The sequence below is a fragment of the Mobula hypostoma genome, chromosome 18 (assembly GCF_963921235.1).
Source record: "Mobula hypostoma chromosome 18, sMobHyp1.1, whole genome shotgun sequence".
Taxonomy (NCBI): Eukaryota; Metazoa; Chordata; class Chondrichthyes; order Myliobatiformes; family Myliobatidae; genus Mobula; species Mobula hypostoma.
The window spans coordinates 28,000,182-28,014,501 of NC_086114.1; the positions used below are offsets into that span (position 1 = coordinate 28,000,182).

The 14,320-nt window shown below is 42.8% G+C and overlaps 2 protein-coding genes across 2 annotated transcripts in view; one reads left to right on the top strand and one right to left on the bottom strand.

Annotated features, from left to right (window-relative positions):
* Positions 1-2,690, bottom strand: part of synpo2lb (synaptopodin 2-like b) — a 54,994-nt gene extending 52,304 nt beyond the window's left edge. Inside the window, exon 1 of the mRNA XM_063070640.1 lies at positions 2,445-2,690. Coding sequence (XP_062926710.1) covers positions 2,445-2,549 — 105 coding nt within the window. The 5' untranslated portion in view covers positions 2,550-2,690. The remainder of the gene's footprint in view (positions 1-2,444) is intronic.
* The window catches only part of sec24c (SEC24 homolog C, COPII coat complex component), a 103,483-nt gene continuing 91,415 nt past the window's right edge, over positions 2,253-14,320 (top strand). Inside the window, exon 1 of the mRNA XM_063070647.1 lies at positions 2,253-2,276. The gene's annotated coding sequence lies outside the window, so the exon portion shown is untranslated. The remainder of the gene's footprint in view (positions 2,277-14,320) is intronic.

The following is a 14,320-nucleotide window of genomic DNA, read 5'->3' on the forward strand; positions in this document are numbered from 1 at the left end:
ATGCTCCTCTGTTGTCTTATAAAACCTTCCTGGCTGTTTGTGAGCAAGTTTGCTTCTTGCTGCTTGGCATCCTCTTCAATTGGATTGTGTCAAATTTTTGAACAAATTGGTGCCAGATTGTGTCATGACACTTGTAGTCTGCCTCCAGCCTCACCCTCAGGTGTGCCGGTGGTTAACACAAACGATGCATGTCACTGTTTGATAATTATATTTGACTCTTGAATCATTAATTAACAGAAATGCTATGATCATCATGATAGCCTCAAGCTTCCAAGGACTCAATCAACCGATCACTTTTCAGCTACCCAACTTACCTCATTGTCCTTCCCCAGAGTTTTCACAAACAATTATTTCCTCCACTGTCACCAACAATGTTTCCACTGGCACAAATGAATGGAAAAAATGTCTAGATACTTGACATGTGAATAAGCCTTGGCTTAATTACTGCTGTGCCTAACTTTAAATGTTAAGTGCATTCTGCAAAACCAAATCAGCAACATAAATCTTGCTCAGGATTATTGTTCACATTTCTCTGAAAATGATCTCCCTTTCTGCCACCACTTCACTTTTTCTTTGCTCTCATTGCACTCACTGGCAGTAACCCTCATTAATATAGCTTCAGGAAGATAAGATCACTTCTGAGCCCCAATCCATTCAGCTGCCTCTAATTCTAAAAGATAAGGCTGCCCATCTGCTTGTTTTGAACTGTGATTCAGGGCAACAGCAGTATCTACTAATGACATTACAAATGCAATTTCTGCATATTCTACCCTGAAACTGACTGTGATATTCTGTAAAATGCAGTCAATGAAAAAGAATTGATCAATCAGAAACTTCATTAAATTGGTGTACATTTGCAATCGTCCGTAAATTGGCTCACAGAATCAACTATTATTTTCACACTCCCTTGGGATATGAGGAACCAAATACCCTGAAAAGCTGAAAGATTTGTGGTGTTGGGAAGTTTCTAATCCAAAACTGTCTGGTCTCAAACCTTTTATTTCTGTATCCTTTTTACCATCTGTGTTCACCCTTTCCAATGTGATTATTGTTCAGCAAAGTATGTAACTATTGATCACATTTCTAAGGAAGAACAAAAAATGAATAAACTGGCCAAGGAGAATTACAGAGTTACACTGTACAGAAGGCTATTTGGCCCATTGTTCCTGTGCTAGCTATGTGAGAAGACCATGAATATGCATGAGTCAAAGAAAGAAGTGAATTTGTATCTGCCTTTCAGAACCTCTGAGTATCTCAACTCAATTCACAGCCAATGGGGTATTTTTGTAGTGTAATCTCTTATGCAGCACAAATATTTAGCGACAAATATAATTTATGTTCAGTATTATTTCAGAATGGGGACGAGACCAAGAGTTCAAACAAAACTTCAGAATCTCCTCCCCTCCCTATCCCATGGAGGGTTGTCTTTGGCATCTGACCTCCAAACATTTCAAGGTAAAAATGTTTATCTTTGCTGATCTATGGAGTGATTCAGTCTGAACTATCGGGTTTCTTCTTTTATGTGCGCATCTCTAATAGCCAGCAAAAGGGTTTCACCGAAAATACATTGAAAATAGTATAATTTGTTTTTTTATGTATATTTATATTACAGGTTGAAGAGGTCATGCTGGGAATGTGTTGGAACTGAGGATGATACTGATTCCATGCGCTGGGTTTTAGCAACAGGGTAAAAGAATATGATACAAGCGAAATCCCGATAAGAGTTTGGCTCCTGTAAAGCTCCCCGTGGTTCGCATACGATACCGTTCAAAGTTAGTTTGACTTTACCCCTTTGACATTCTCCACCCGCCTTGCAGTTTGAAATCAAATTCTAAACCAACTGCGTAAAAATCAGGTTGAGCATGGCCATAGTATAGTTTTTAAAAAGTACACTAACTGTGTGAATGTGTGGGTGCCCAAAACTCCGTAATCACTTTACAGCAGAAAGGTGGGAGTGGGGGGAAGGGAGCGTGTAGCTTTCTGAGATGAGCGAACCCGGGGTGTCTCTTAGTATGGGAGTTTCTCTGACGGGATGGCCTCATGGTGAGTGTCTTCCTCCCTGGCAGAAGATCTCTCTCTGAAGCAGAGACCCGACCCCCCCCCCCAAACTCATGTAGTGTTTGGGGCTCTTCCTTAATCGATCTGCGTTTGACGGTCTCTCCGTCGGGTGCCTCTTTCTATGAGCAGGTACCTTTAGAAAGGATCTTACTGATGGGCGTTCGCTCTGCGAGTTGGCGTTCCCTTTTATTGGAATATTGATCACCCCGAGTTGGAGGGTAAGATTGTCGCTTTAACTCTCTCTCGCACGCTCTTTCCCTCCCGCTGACTTTCCTGGCGTATATATCTCTTTCTGTCTATGGGGTTCTCTCTCTTTCTCTCCCTCTCTGGCAGTGGTGCCTCTCTCCCTGGCCGCGGTGGTTTATTATACTGGCTCCCTGTCCTACCTTGGCGACTCGAAGCGGCGTGTTTAGGTGGGATCCTCCATGTAGCCTGAAGCCCCAGGGCGCCCCACCACTAAGGGTGACGAGGATTTCTTCCCCGGTCCCCATGACCTCTCCCGCTCTTCAGCAAACGCTGGGTCCCTGGGAAGTCTTCATGGCCCTGAATTCACCCATCTTTCACATCTTGTCCGAGCTGGCTGATCAGGCGCTGGGAGGTCACTGCAAGACACCAGTCTCAAGTCTCCTCTCTCCCGCAAAGCCGCAACAAACATAAGGGGCTCTTGGTTCAAGGCCAAGTTTCAGCACATGTTGCGTCAATCTCACAGCGCTGCTGTGGAAAGATCTGTCTATAAGGAAAATGCAAATACTTGAGTTCAGGGTTAAAATGTTGCCTGCCGAAGAGGGGCAAGAGGGTTTTATCTATTTTGTCACCACTGAGAACACCATAGACACATAGCTGGGGTTCGATATCAAGTACTATTGTACCCAGGGTCTGGACTGCGAAAATATTGCGGGACACTTGGTTTAATACAAAAACTGGATTGTAAAAGGACAACACCCGTTTCTGGTGGTTTCGGGCGTGGTCTCGATTCCAATTAAAATTTGGTTTATGTTGCAAAGATTAACATTCTGTATAATCATTGTAGTTTTCAATGTGCCGAACCTCGCAACGAGAAGAACTGAACATTCATTATGCAAATAAGAACATGCAAATTACCCCTCCACAACATTTACGCGAAACATTTTAAATTAGGCTGAAGTCTTTACTTGACTAAGTATTATGTTTACAAAAAGAAGGACCTCGCGGCCGTGCAGCCAATGACATGCTTTCCTGATCATGACTGGAAATGAAGCAGCCAATCTGAACATAACAGAGCGATTTATTTTAATAAGATCCTCACACTTTCCGGTTAAACTTTCTTTCTCCACGGGGGCGCCGGACTTTCATTATCTCCAGCCCTTTCATTATCACCCCGCTCCCCACCCACCTACCTTCGCCCTCTCACCTGAACTTATCTGTTACCTAGTAGCCTGTGCTCCACCTTTCAATTCTGTCTTCTGCCCCATTCCTTTCCAGTCCTGATGAATGGTCTCGGCCCGAAAGGTCGATTGTTCATTTTCCGCCACTGTCATACGGGGGCGTTGATGGCGGACCCAAATGGAAGACACAGAGACTGCAGTACGAGGAAAAGGACAGGACTAGAAACTAGTCCTGTTTGCTGTTGTGTGCTGGGGCAGCAGGTTTAGGGTAGCAGACACCAACAGAATCAACAAACTCATTCGTAAGGCCAGTGATGTTGTGGGGATGGAACTGGACTCTCTGATGGTGGTGTCTGAAAAGAGGATGCTGTCCAAGTTGCATGCCATCTTGGACTTTGTCTCCCATCCACTACGTAATGTACTGGGATGGGCACAGGAGTACATTCAGCCAGAGACTCATTCCTCCAAGATGCAGCACAGAGTGTCATAGGAAGTCATTCCTGCCTGTGGCCATCAAACTTTACAACTCCTCCCTTGGAGGGTCAGACACCCTGAGCCAATACGCTGGTCCTGGACTTATTTCCTGGCACAATTTACATATTTACATATTACTATTTAACTATTTATAGTTTTATTACTATTTATTATTTATGGTGCAACTGTAACGAAAACCAATTTCCCCCGGGATCAATAAAGTATGACTATGACTAGAGTTAGGGATGTGACTGGATGCAGACTAGGAGCTGGGACAAGAACACAGACTTGGCCTAGGACATTGGCTAGGCAAGCGGGACCAGGACAAGGAACCGCAAACTAGGATCCTGGGCTTGGGTTCTTCGAGGCGAGGACATGACGTGTCATAGTGGGGCGTTGGGAACGGACCCAAATGCAAGACACAGACACTGAAGTACAAGGAACAGGACTTGACTAGAGTAGGGACGTGACAGGGTACAGACAAGGAGCAGGGACAAGAACGCAGACTTGGATAAGGACATGGACTAGACACAGGGAACTATGAACTAGGAGTCTGGGCTTGGACTCCGAGCCAGAGACTGGACAAGGACCCAGGACCTGGGTCTTGCCTCAGGGTCAGACCCCAGAACCAGTTGAGGACATGACAATGGCTATTGGACAGGACGTGGCTGGGGTCTTGGCTCTTGAACTTGGAGAGAGGCCGGAGGAGGAAAGGGGAGGGAACAGTCCAGCAAATTAAGCTGACCCCAGGAGCTATTTATGTAGCCAGCCCAAAATCAGAATCATGTGCCTCAATTAAGGCAAACAACAGGACAAGGGAAAACCAGAAAACCTGGAATACGGATCGATGGACTGGACCGCGAACCGGAATGCGGACTTCACAGACCAGACCATGACATCCACAGATGCTGCCTGACCCGCGGAGCTCCCCCAGCATCTTGTATCTGTCATCTGTCCAGTCTACCATGAGAGCTAGACTGGAGCCCTGTTGTGTCAAGATAAGGAACTGTCTATTGTTGAGTTGGAACTGTCTCTGTGTCCATGCCTTTGCTAGGTAGGTCCGGCCATTTGCTGCTACCTAGTGTTGGGAACCGTCTCTGTGTCCACGCCTGTGCTAGGTAGGTCCAGCTGTTTGCCGCTACCTAGTGTTGGGAACCATCTTGTCGTGTTCAGCATTCTGTGTAGAGCCCCAGCCCCAAGTCCTGTTCCCAAGGAGGGGTCCTGGCTCTGTGTTCCATGTCCCTGTGTTCCTGTCTCTGAAGACCAAGGCTCTGTGTTCCTGTCCTCCCCAAGACCAAGGCTCTGTGTTCTGCATTCCTGTCATCCCAAGTCCAAGGTTCCAAGGTTCCGAGGTTCCTGTCATCCCAAGTCCAAGGCTCGGTTGTTCCTGAGTACCAAGTCAGGGCTTCATGTTCTCGTCCTGCCCATGTGCCTCATCCTGTCCAGTCTCCAAGACCATGTCATGTCTTTGCCTAGTTCCGGAGTCCGAGCCCGAGTCAAGACCTAGGTTCTGAGTCCTTGTCCAGTCTCTGGCTCGGAGTCCAAACCCAAGCCTTGTCATGTCCTCACCTCAAGGAACCCAAGCCTCATCATTTTTATACAGTTACAGGTATTGACCATTTGATAAATTGTATACTTTTGAATTCCACTGGCAAGATCAATCACTATTCACTATAGTGTTGTTAAAAGTCAATCAAAACTTCAAGCTGACAACCTATGATGTTTTGAAGTAAGTAAAGTAATTGTCCCTGAGTTGCTGTGTGTAGTTCCCATCTTTCTGTTATTCCTATCTTGACTGTCTCCTGCACCCACTACTGTGAAAAGGGAAGCGATGTTCTTTTAGAATCCAGAATCTAGGTTGATTAAACACTACCATACCAATTCTTAGGTCTTGGATATGTTTAATGTTCAGATCAAGTTCCAGGAGCTTGAATGTGCTGGCAAAAGCATCCATTATGCATTGCAGATCCTCCTCAGGATAACAACCTCTCCCTCAATGTCCAAAAAGCAAAAGAGCTGATTGTAGATTACAGGAGGAACGGAGACAAGCTCAGCTCAATCAACATCAATGAGTCTGCACTTGAGAGGGTGAGTAGTTTCAAGTTCCTCGGTATACACATCACCGATGATCTTGTCAGGACTGTACACACCGGCTTTGTGGCAAAAAAAGCACAACAGCATCTCTTCCATCTCAAGTGACCGAAGAAGTTCGGCATAGGCCCCTAATTCCTCAAGACATTCTGCAGGGCCACCATTAAGAGCACCTGACTGGCTGTATCACAGTCTGGTACAGGAACTGCACCAACCTTGATCGCTGGGCACTGCAGACAGTGGTACGGACAGCCTGGCGCATCTGTGGATGTGAACTTCCCTCAATTGAGGATATTTATAGCAGCAGGTGCATAAAGAAGGCCTGGAAGACCATCGGGGACACCAGTCACCTCCACCATAAACTGTTTCAGCTGCTTCCGTCTGGCAAACGCTGCCACAGCATTAAAGCCAGGACCAACAGGCTATGGGACATTTTCTTTCTACAAGCCATTAGACATAAATTCACATATCTGAACATTGCTGTGTACATGCATCTATTGATGCTTCTGGACACATCTTCAGTGATGTTCCTGGAATCATCGGGTGTTTCAGGTCTTTCAACATCATACAACCTCCTCCAGGTGACCCAGCCGGGGCTGATCAGACCCCAGTTTGTGTTCAGATGGGTGAAAGAGTTGAAGTAAGACCAGGTGGCGGAACCCCAAAGTGGGTGTTTGAAAAAGCTGATTGGGGTAAGTTCCAGAAGTTGAGTGAGGGAGGGTTGACAAAGATTGATATTTCTGGAAATGTAGATGAATTAAACAGTCAGGTGACTTCAGCAATTATCATGGCAGCAGAAGGATCTATACCTAGGAGTAAAAATAGGATGAATAGAAAATTGGCACCATGATGGACAGAGGAATGTTGTCAGGCTGTAAAAAACAGAAATAGAGCATTCAGGCTAGTTAAAAGAACCCATAATAAGCAGCATTTGGTTCAATATAAGAAAGCACAGGCAGTGGTGAGAAGAACTATACGTCAAGCTAAAAGGGCAAGTTGGAGGAGTTTTTGCGACAAGGTAGGAAGAACAACACCTGTGGGAGAGATATGGGGAATGATTAAGAGGATGGGAGGAGATAGAAGGGAATGGGAATATCCAGTAATGATATCTGAGGAGGAAACTGCAGTCTCCAGTAGGGATAAGGCTGAGGTCATGGCCAAGTCATTTGTACTGATACACAGTTCAGAAAATTTGTCTGAAGAAGGGAGAAGAAGAAGGGAAAGAATAATGAGCCAACACCCAGGTGTGTTAAGCAGGAGGGAAGGAACAGATGATATAATTGATGATCCATTTACATTAGCAGAAATGGTGAGAGCAATAAAGAGATCGAGACCAACCTCCCCAGGGAAAGATCTGATATGCTCTGTGATGCTAAAAAATCTAGGAGAAGGAGCGCTCTTGAAGTTGCTGCATTTTTATAACAGAGTGTGGGAGGAGGGAAGATTACCAAGTGCATGGAAAGAAGCAGTAGTAATTCCAATAAGGAAGCCTGGCAAGGATCTGTCAAAACCCACTAGCTACAGACCAATTGCATTAACATCAAGTATATGTAAGATAATGGAAAGGATGATAACAGAAAGGTTATCATATGAGCTTGAGAAAAGGGGAATGCTGGCAATTTATCAGAGTGGTTTTAGAAAGGGAAGGAATTCCATCGACTCAGTGATCATGTTAGAGACTGAAATAAGGAAGGCCCAGGCAAATAGAGAGTCAGTAGTGGCAGTGTTCTTTGACATTGAAAAAGCCTATGATATGATGTGGAAGGAAGGATTATTAATTAAACTGCACAAGATGGGGGTTGGTGGGAGGGTTTTTAATTGGATTAAAGATTTTTTGTTTGGTAGAAAAATTCAAGTTCGGATTGGATCAGAATTATCAAAACAGTACATAGTGGAAAATGGCACACCTCAAGGTAGTGTGATTAGCCCGTTACTTTTCATCATTATGATCAATGATGTCTTCACAAAGGTACCAGTGGATATAGGTAGGTCACTGTTTGCGGATGATGGGGCCTTGTGGAAAAGAGGCAGGAACATGGACCATATAATCAGGAAACTACAAGAAGCAATTGATGAAGTGGTGGAGTGGGGTTATGATTGGGGATGTAGATTTTCAGTAGACAAAACTCAAACTGTATTTTTTACCAGGAAAAGGGTTGACGTAGGGAAGAAGTTAAGGATGTATGGGGTTGAATAAGAAAGGGTTGCATCATTTAAATTTCTGGGAGTTATATTTGATTCACAATTAACATGGGCAGACCATATCAGGAAAGTTGAGGAGAAATGTAAAAAAGTAATAAATGTGATGAGATGTTTGACTGGTAGGGAATGGGGAGCAAGTTGTTCAGCTTTGAAGAGAATGTATGTGGCTTTAGTAAGATCTGTATTGGATTATGGAAATATAGTATATGGATCAGCAACTAGGTCTCTTATAAGGAAACTGGATGTGATTCAGGCTCAGGCCTTGACAGATTGCAGTGGGGCTTTTAAAACGTCACCAGTGTCAGCCCTACAGGTAGAAATAGGAATAATGCCTTTGGAACTAAGAAGGATGCAACTGATCGCAAACTACTGGGCTAACTTGCAGGGGCACAATGATTCTCACCCTACTAAAGGAGTGTTGCAGGAGTACTGGGAAAATGGGAGGTTTCAGAGGGATACCTTTAGTCGGGTAGGGAATGATATCGTGAAAGAATGTGGAGTATTTGATCTGAGGATAAGTCCTTCAGTAGTTTATCCGGTTGTAGCTCCATGGAAGCTTGTATGGCCTGACATAGACTGGCATTTGTTAGAGGTAAAAAGGAAAGAAAGATATAAAACAGATTTGGTAAATGCATTTAACTGTCATGTGATGGAAAAATATAGTGATTATACTCACATTTATACGGATGGTGCGAAGGAACCTGAAACAGGAGTGACAGGGTTTGGGGTGGTAATACCAGCAAAAGAAATTGGAATCAGCAGAAGAACATCTAATAAGTTAGGAGTGTTTACAGTGGAGATGCTGGCAGTGTTGGTTGCGTTGCAATGGGTGCAGAAAGCCAGACAAGCCAAAGCATTGATATGTTCAAATTCATCCTCAGTTCTAGCAAGTTTAAGGTCTTTTCACACAAACAGTCGGCAAGATGTACTTTATGAAGTCCTTCAGTTAGTTACAAGAATTGCAAATCAGGGAGGTCAGGTAAAATTTCTATGGGTTCCAGCACATGTAGGGGTGAAGGGGAATGAGAGGGTGGATGAGTTGGCAAAGAGGGCGTTAAAGAAAGAAAATGTGGAAATGCACATTAGTATCAGTAAAGCAGAGGTTAGGTGTGTAATCTGGGAAAAAGTCAACCGAATGTGGCAAGAAAGATGGGACAGGGAGGGGAAAGGGAGGCATTTATATCAAATACAAAAGAGTGTTACAGTTACTAGGATAGGTAATGGAAACAGAAGAGAGGAAATTGTGTGGACTAGGTTAAGGCTGGGGCATTGTGCATTAAACAAAACATTGAAAATGATAGGGAAACACCAGACAGGATTGTGTGAGGAATGTCAGGAAGAGGAGTCAGTAGAACATGTAGTTTTGTGTTGCAGGAAGTATGGGATACAGAGAGAGATGATGAGAAATAAATTAAGGGAGTTGGGGATGCAGGAATTCACATTAAAAGGGTTGCTGGGCATGGGTGAGAGAGCACAAGTCCGGGTATTTTTAGCGTTTTTAAGGCGTACAGGGGTTTTTTATAGAATATGACGAATAAACAGGAATAGGATACTAGGATGGTCAAAGATGGGAGGGTGAAGTGTAGGTGTGTATATATGTGTGTGTGTGGTGTGTGTGTGTGTGTGTGTGTGTGTGTGTGTGTGTGTGTGTGTGATTGGGTGAAGGGATTTAGAATGTATGTCTAGTGCACATTCTGGAGCAGAGGGTGGCGGTAATGCACCATGAAGCTGGATGCCAACCGCCGTAAAACAAGATACAGACAGACAGACACAATCGTGACTCAATACCAATTGCAATGGGTCAGCCACATCATCCATATGCCTGACTCCATCTTTCCTTAATAACTCTTGTTCAGCCAAGTCAAGGATTGCATTCCTGGAGAGCAGAAAAAGCGGTTCAGTGGCAATATCAAGACCCACCTGAGGAAGTGCCACATCAACCTGAATGGAAAGGAGAAATTAGCACAGGATAGGGAAAGCTGGAGAAGGACTGTCTATGAGGGGACTGCACAGTTCGAAGGATAAGTGGCTGAGACCAAGTGGCTTCAATGTAAGGAGAGATAGGGAAAGGCCCAACCAGCTACATCCACCACCACTTCAATGACCTGCACCAGCCAACACTGCAATAGGACTTGTGGATCACGGATCGTCTTCTTCAGTCATCTCAAGACCCACAAGCCACCAGATCAACCACCAGGAGAAGAATCATACTCGACTATGAGTGATTGCTGATGATAATGTGGTGGATGGGGTGGGGGAGTCATTCTCACTTATCTGACTGCAATAAGCAGTCTCACTTGAAAGGTCTCCCTTGTCTGGGTTTGGTGATACACCATTGTGGTCACATTCATCTGAATGTTGTCTTTAACCCTTGCCTTACTGCAGTTTCCACAGAAGCTGAGAGTCAGCAGTTCTCCACCACTGTTCTAACAATTAAAAAATAGCCAAGTGCAGAACTGCCTCTTTTCTGCTCTGGATGTCAAATTGAGACTACATGCTTAAATATATGGTATGTGCCTGTAATTTTTGGCAAATCTTCTTGAGTTGTAAGTATTGAGTTTTGCAACTCTGCTTAGCAGAGAAATTCCACAATGCTCAATACATATAAACTTCCTTATATGTGTATTATTCACAAGCAGCATCAAGAAGAAGAGCTGCGATGCTGTGAAAATACCATTATCTCCAAGTCCCTTCACCTAAACTAGAATAGCCTGGAATTTCCTGATATATATCTGGCACAATCACCACAGGGTCTGTCGCAGCAAGAAGACTTTCCTGAGCTTTCTCAGTACAAAGAATAATGTCACTGAACCTCATATACCATGCAGGGGAGTCCATGAAAGAAGAAGTGTGGTTGATGAAAATGTTAATTTCTGGTGTTTTCAAATCAAGAATCCCACCTTGTTTTCACACACAATCTTGCCAAATTCTACTTGATCCCCATCCTGAAAACCAGTGATCCCCAACCATTGGGCCACAGACCAGTAACGCAGAGGCAAACATTCTAGTCTACTCTTGAATCTCATCTTTTATCACCTTCTAAATCTTTGATTTCCTCAGTGTCTGAATTTTCCATTGGGGAGAACAATACGTAATGGAAAAATAAAAGTCTGGCTGATTAACAGGTTGACATAGAGCAAACACAAGAGATTCTGCGGGTGCTGGAAATCCGGAAACCTGATCTGCTCTGTTCTTCCAGAATTTTGTATGTGCTACTCTGGACGTAGAGTATTATAAGTGATCCATTATGGTGGTGAATTGGTTTGTCCAATGTGATTTGAAATGCCACACAGACCAACTTGCCTTGGTTCTTTCTGAGAATTCCAAGCAAAAGCTCCAGGATTAGCCAAGGAGGCAGGAGTACCATCACTGAACCAGAGATTCCACTCCCAACTTGTATAACCTGCTTCCTATTAAATAGATTGGATCAGCTCAAAGTTGGTTAAATGACCTCTTATTCTTTTGAACAGTGCTTTTATACCATCTAGAGTGATGCCATTGGAGCCTAGTCTGAAATAAAGAACTGCTTATAAATTAATAGGAACTTCAGACAGGGTTGTGTTTACTAATATCCTATTTACTGACATTCAAGTCGATCATTTCATAACTCATTTTCTGAGATCAGGTATGCTGACATCTTAAAATAAATTTAATCAGAAGAGACATTTGCTGTGAAAGTGTGAATTAAAAGTTATACTCCTGACATTAAGACTTTGATTTTATTTTACTGTTTCTTCAGTAAATTGTTTAGATATTACATACAAAACATGTGACTTCAAATCAAATGGTGAAAGAGTGGATTGTCCAGTTTGCTTCTCTCTCAGGACAGCATGGCACCACAAACAAAGCCCTCCCTCATGTCAGTCAATTAGTTCCCAAATTAATTGTTCACTGTTCCCGCAGTGAGCCTAATCAGCCAGTACCAATCACTGTCAGCAAGACAAGCTGTTCATTTCCCCTGTGGACCCATTCCTTCATTAATCTGACCATTTTTGTTGCTAAAGGTGTCTGATACTTCCTAAAATGTGTTGCATATTAAATCTAATCCCAGGCAAAATAGTGTATAACATACTTATGTACCTTGAGTAGGAATAAATTATTTGTCACATTCTTAAGACTTAACTCCAGGTTGACACTTTAGTGTAACACTGAGAGCAGGCTGTATAGTTGGATTTCTTCGATGATGTAAGAACTTTATTGTTGTAGACAAAATTGGGATATCATTTACAGTTTGAGATGACATACATTCATCTGCTTCAAGTTCACTTACTCAGTTAGAACAGGGAGACAAAAGTTAAAAGGGGAGACAAAAATTTAAAAGGGAGGGAGGACCCTTACCCAGATTATGATCCTATAGTGATATGCATGAAATCCTGTAAGAAACTTGGTGAAGAGAAAACAGAAAGAGAGTTAAATGACACAGTATAACCAAAAGTCTAAGTTCTCTTAGAGTTTGCTGGAAGCATGTTATTGTTTTTGAAAAGCAATATGGCATTTCTGTGTTTGGCGTATCATAAGAAAACTGGACTGTAGAAATTGAATTATTTCTGGACGCAGTCTTTGCATTATTGCCACTCACTAGTGTAGTACAGTGTTAGCTAGTATGATTCCCATACTCTAATCACACAGTGACACAATTCCTGAGAATTTGGTTATGGCATTCAATGATACCGTTCAGAAAAGAGGTCTTGACTGCATTTCTCTAGCTCATGGCCCCACTTTATGTACCTTCAGGCAGAGAATCAGTTTTTGCCTGAGCTATGATGGTGTTGTAACTTTCCCTTTTATTGATTGCAGCCCTTGAGGTTGGACTTAAGCAATAGGTGATTGACCATGGTCATTTAACCATAACGAAAATGGCAGAAGCACACCAGCTGAAAAAGAAGTGTAGACAAGATTGTGTGGAGTAACTGAAAGATAGATTTATACTGGCACCAAGCAACAAACAGCAGCCAATGTGTCTTTGATGAAAAAAATGAGGCAATGAAACTGTCCAAATTCCTTGAATATTTGAAGAGAATACATTCTGATAAAGGAAACAAGAACTTGTTATATTTTCAGTCACTTCATGAAAACTTTCATAAATGGAAAACACTTCAGAACGTTTGCTAACACTTCACAACAAAACAGTGATGGTTTGCTTGCTTCATACAACTTTACTTTGCTCTGTACTAAATCGGGAAAGCCCCATACAATTGGAGAACTGATTCTGCCAGCAATAAGGGAGGTTCTCAGTACAGTTTTCCATAATACTAAATAATTAAAGCTATTCCTCTCAGTGACAACTCTGTTCAAAGATAAATAGATGAAATATCTGAAAATGTGGAAGGCACATTGTGCAACATACTTAGGACAATAGAATTTGCACTGCAGTTGAATGAGTTAACTTTACCAGGCAACAAATCTTTGCTTCTTGGTTATGTTCACTTCATAAAAGATGAAAGCATCGTACAAAAGTTGCTATTTTTGACTATTTCAAGAGTGCTTTTAAGAATGATGAACAGCTTGAATTGCTGGTCCACAGCAGTCAGATGGCTCTCAAAAGGAAACTGTCTGAGACGCTTTTATGCACTTTTTTGAAACTTTGATAAAACTCTTCAAAGACTCAAAGGCTTCATTCTGTAATCAAATTAAGAATATTAGGCATGCCGTTGCTAGTTGTCAGAATTATTTGCAAATTTAATTAAATTGATCTTCAATTACAAGGAAGTGCTATGAAATATTCAAAGTCAAATAAGTCATCCCCACATTTCAGAACAAATTAACTCTATTTAAGTGCAACATCGGCTGTGGTGACCTTTCTAATTTTTGAGCCCCTCTGAGTTGGAAGATAAGGTGATGATCTTCAAGTCTAGTTGCAAGAAAAAGTTAGTGAACCCTTTGTAATGACCTGATTTTCCACATTAATTACTGATAAAATGTAATCTGATCTTCATCGGGCTTGTCCCAAAGGCTCCTCAATGGCACAAGGCAACATCAGTGCAGAAGAGATGACTCGTGTTGGAGGAGTTGAGAAGACAGGAGGAGGCAGAGCGACATGCCAGGGCCGTCTCAATGACCAAGCAGGGCCACTGGACTAATTGGGAGAGCCTGGAAAAGAGGAAACTTAGCTGGTGTGACATCTGGGAGAT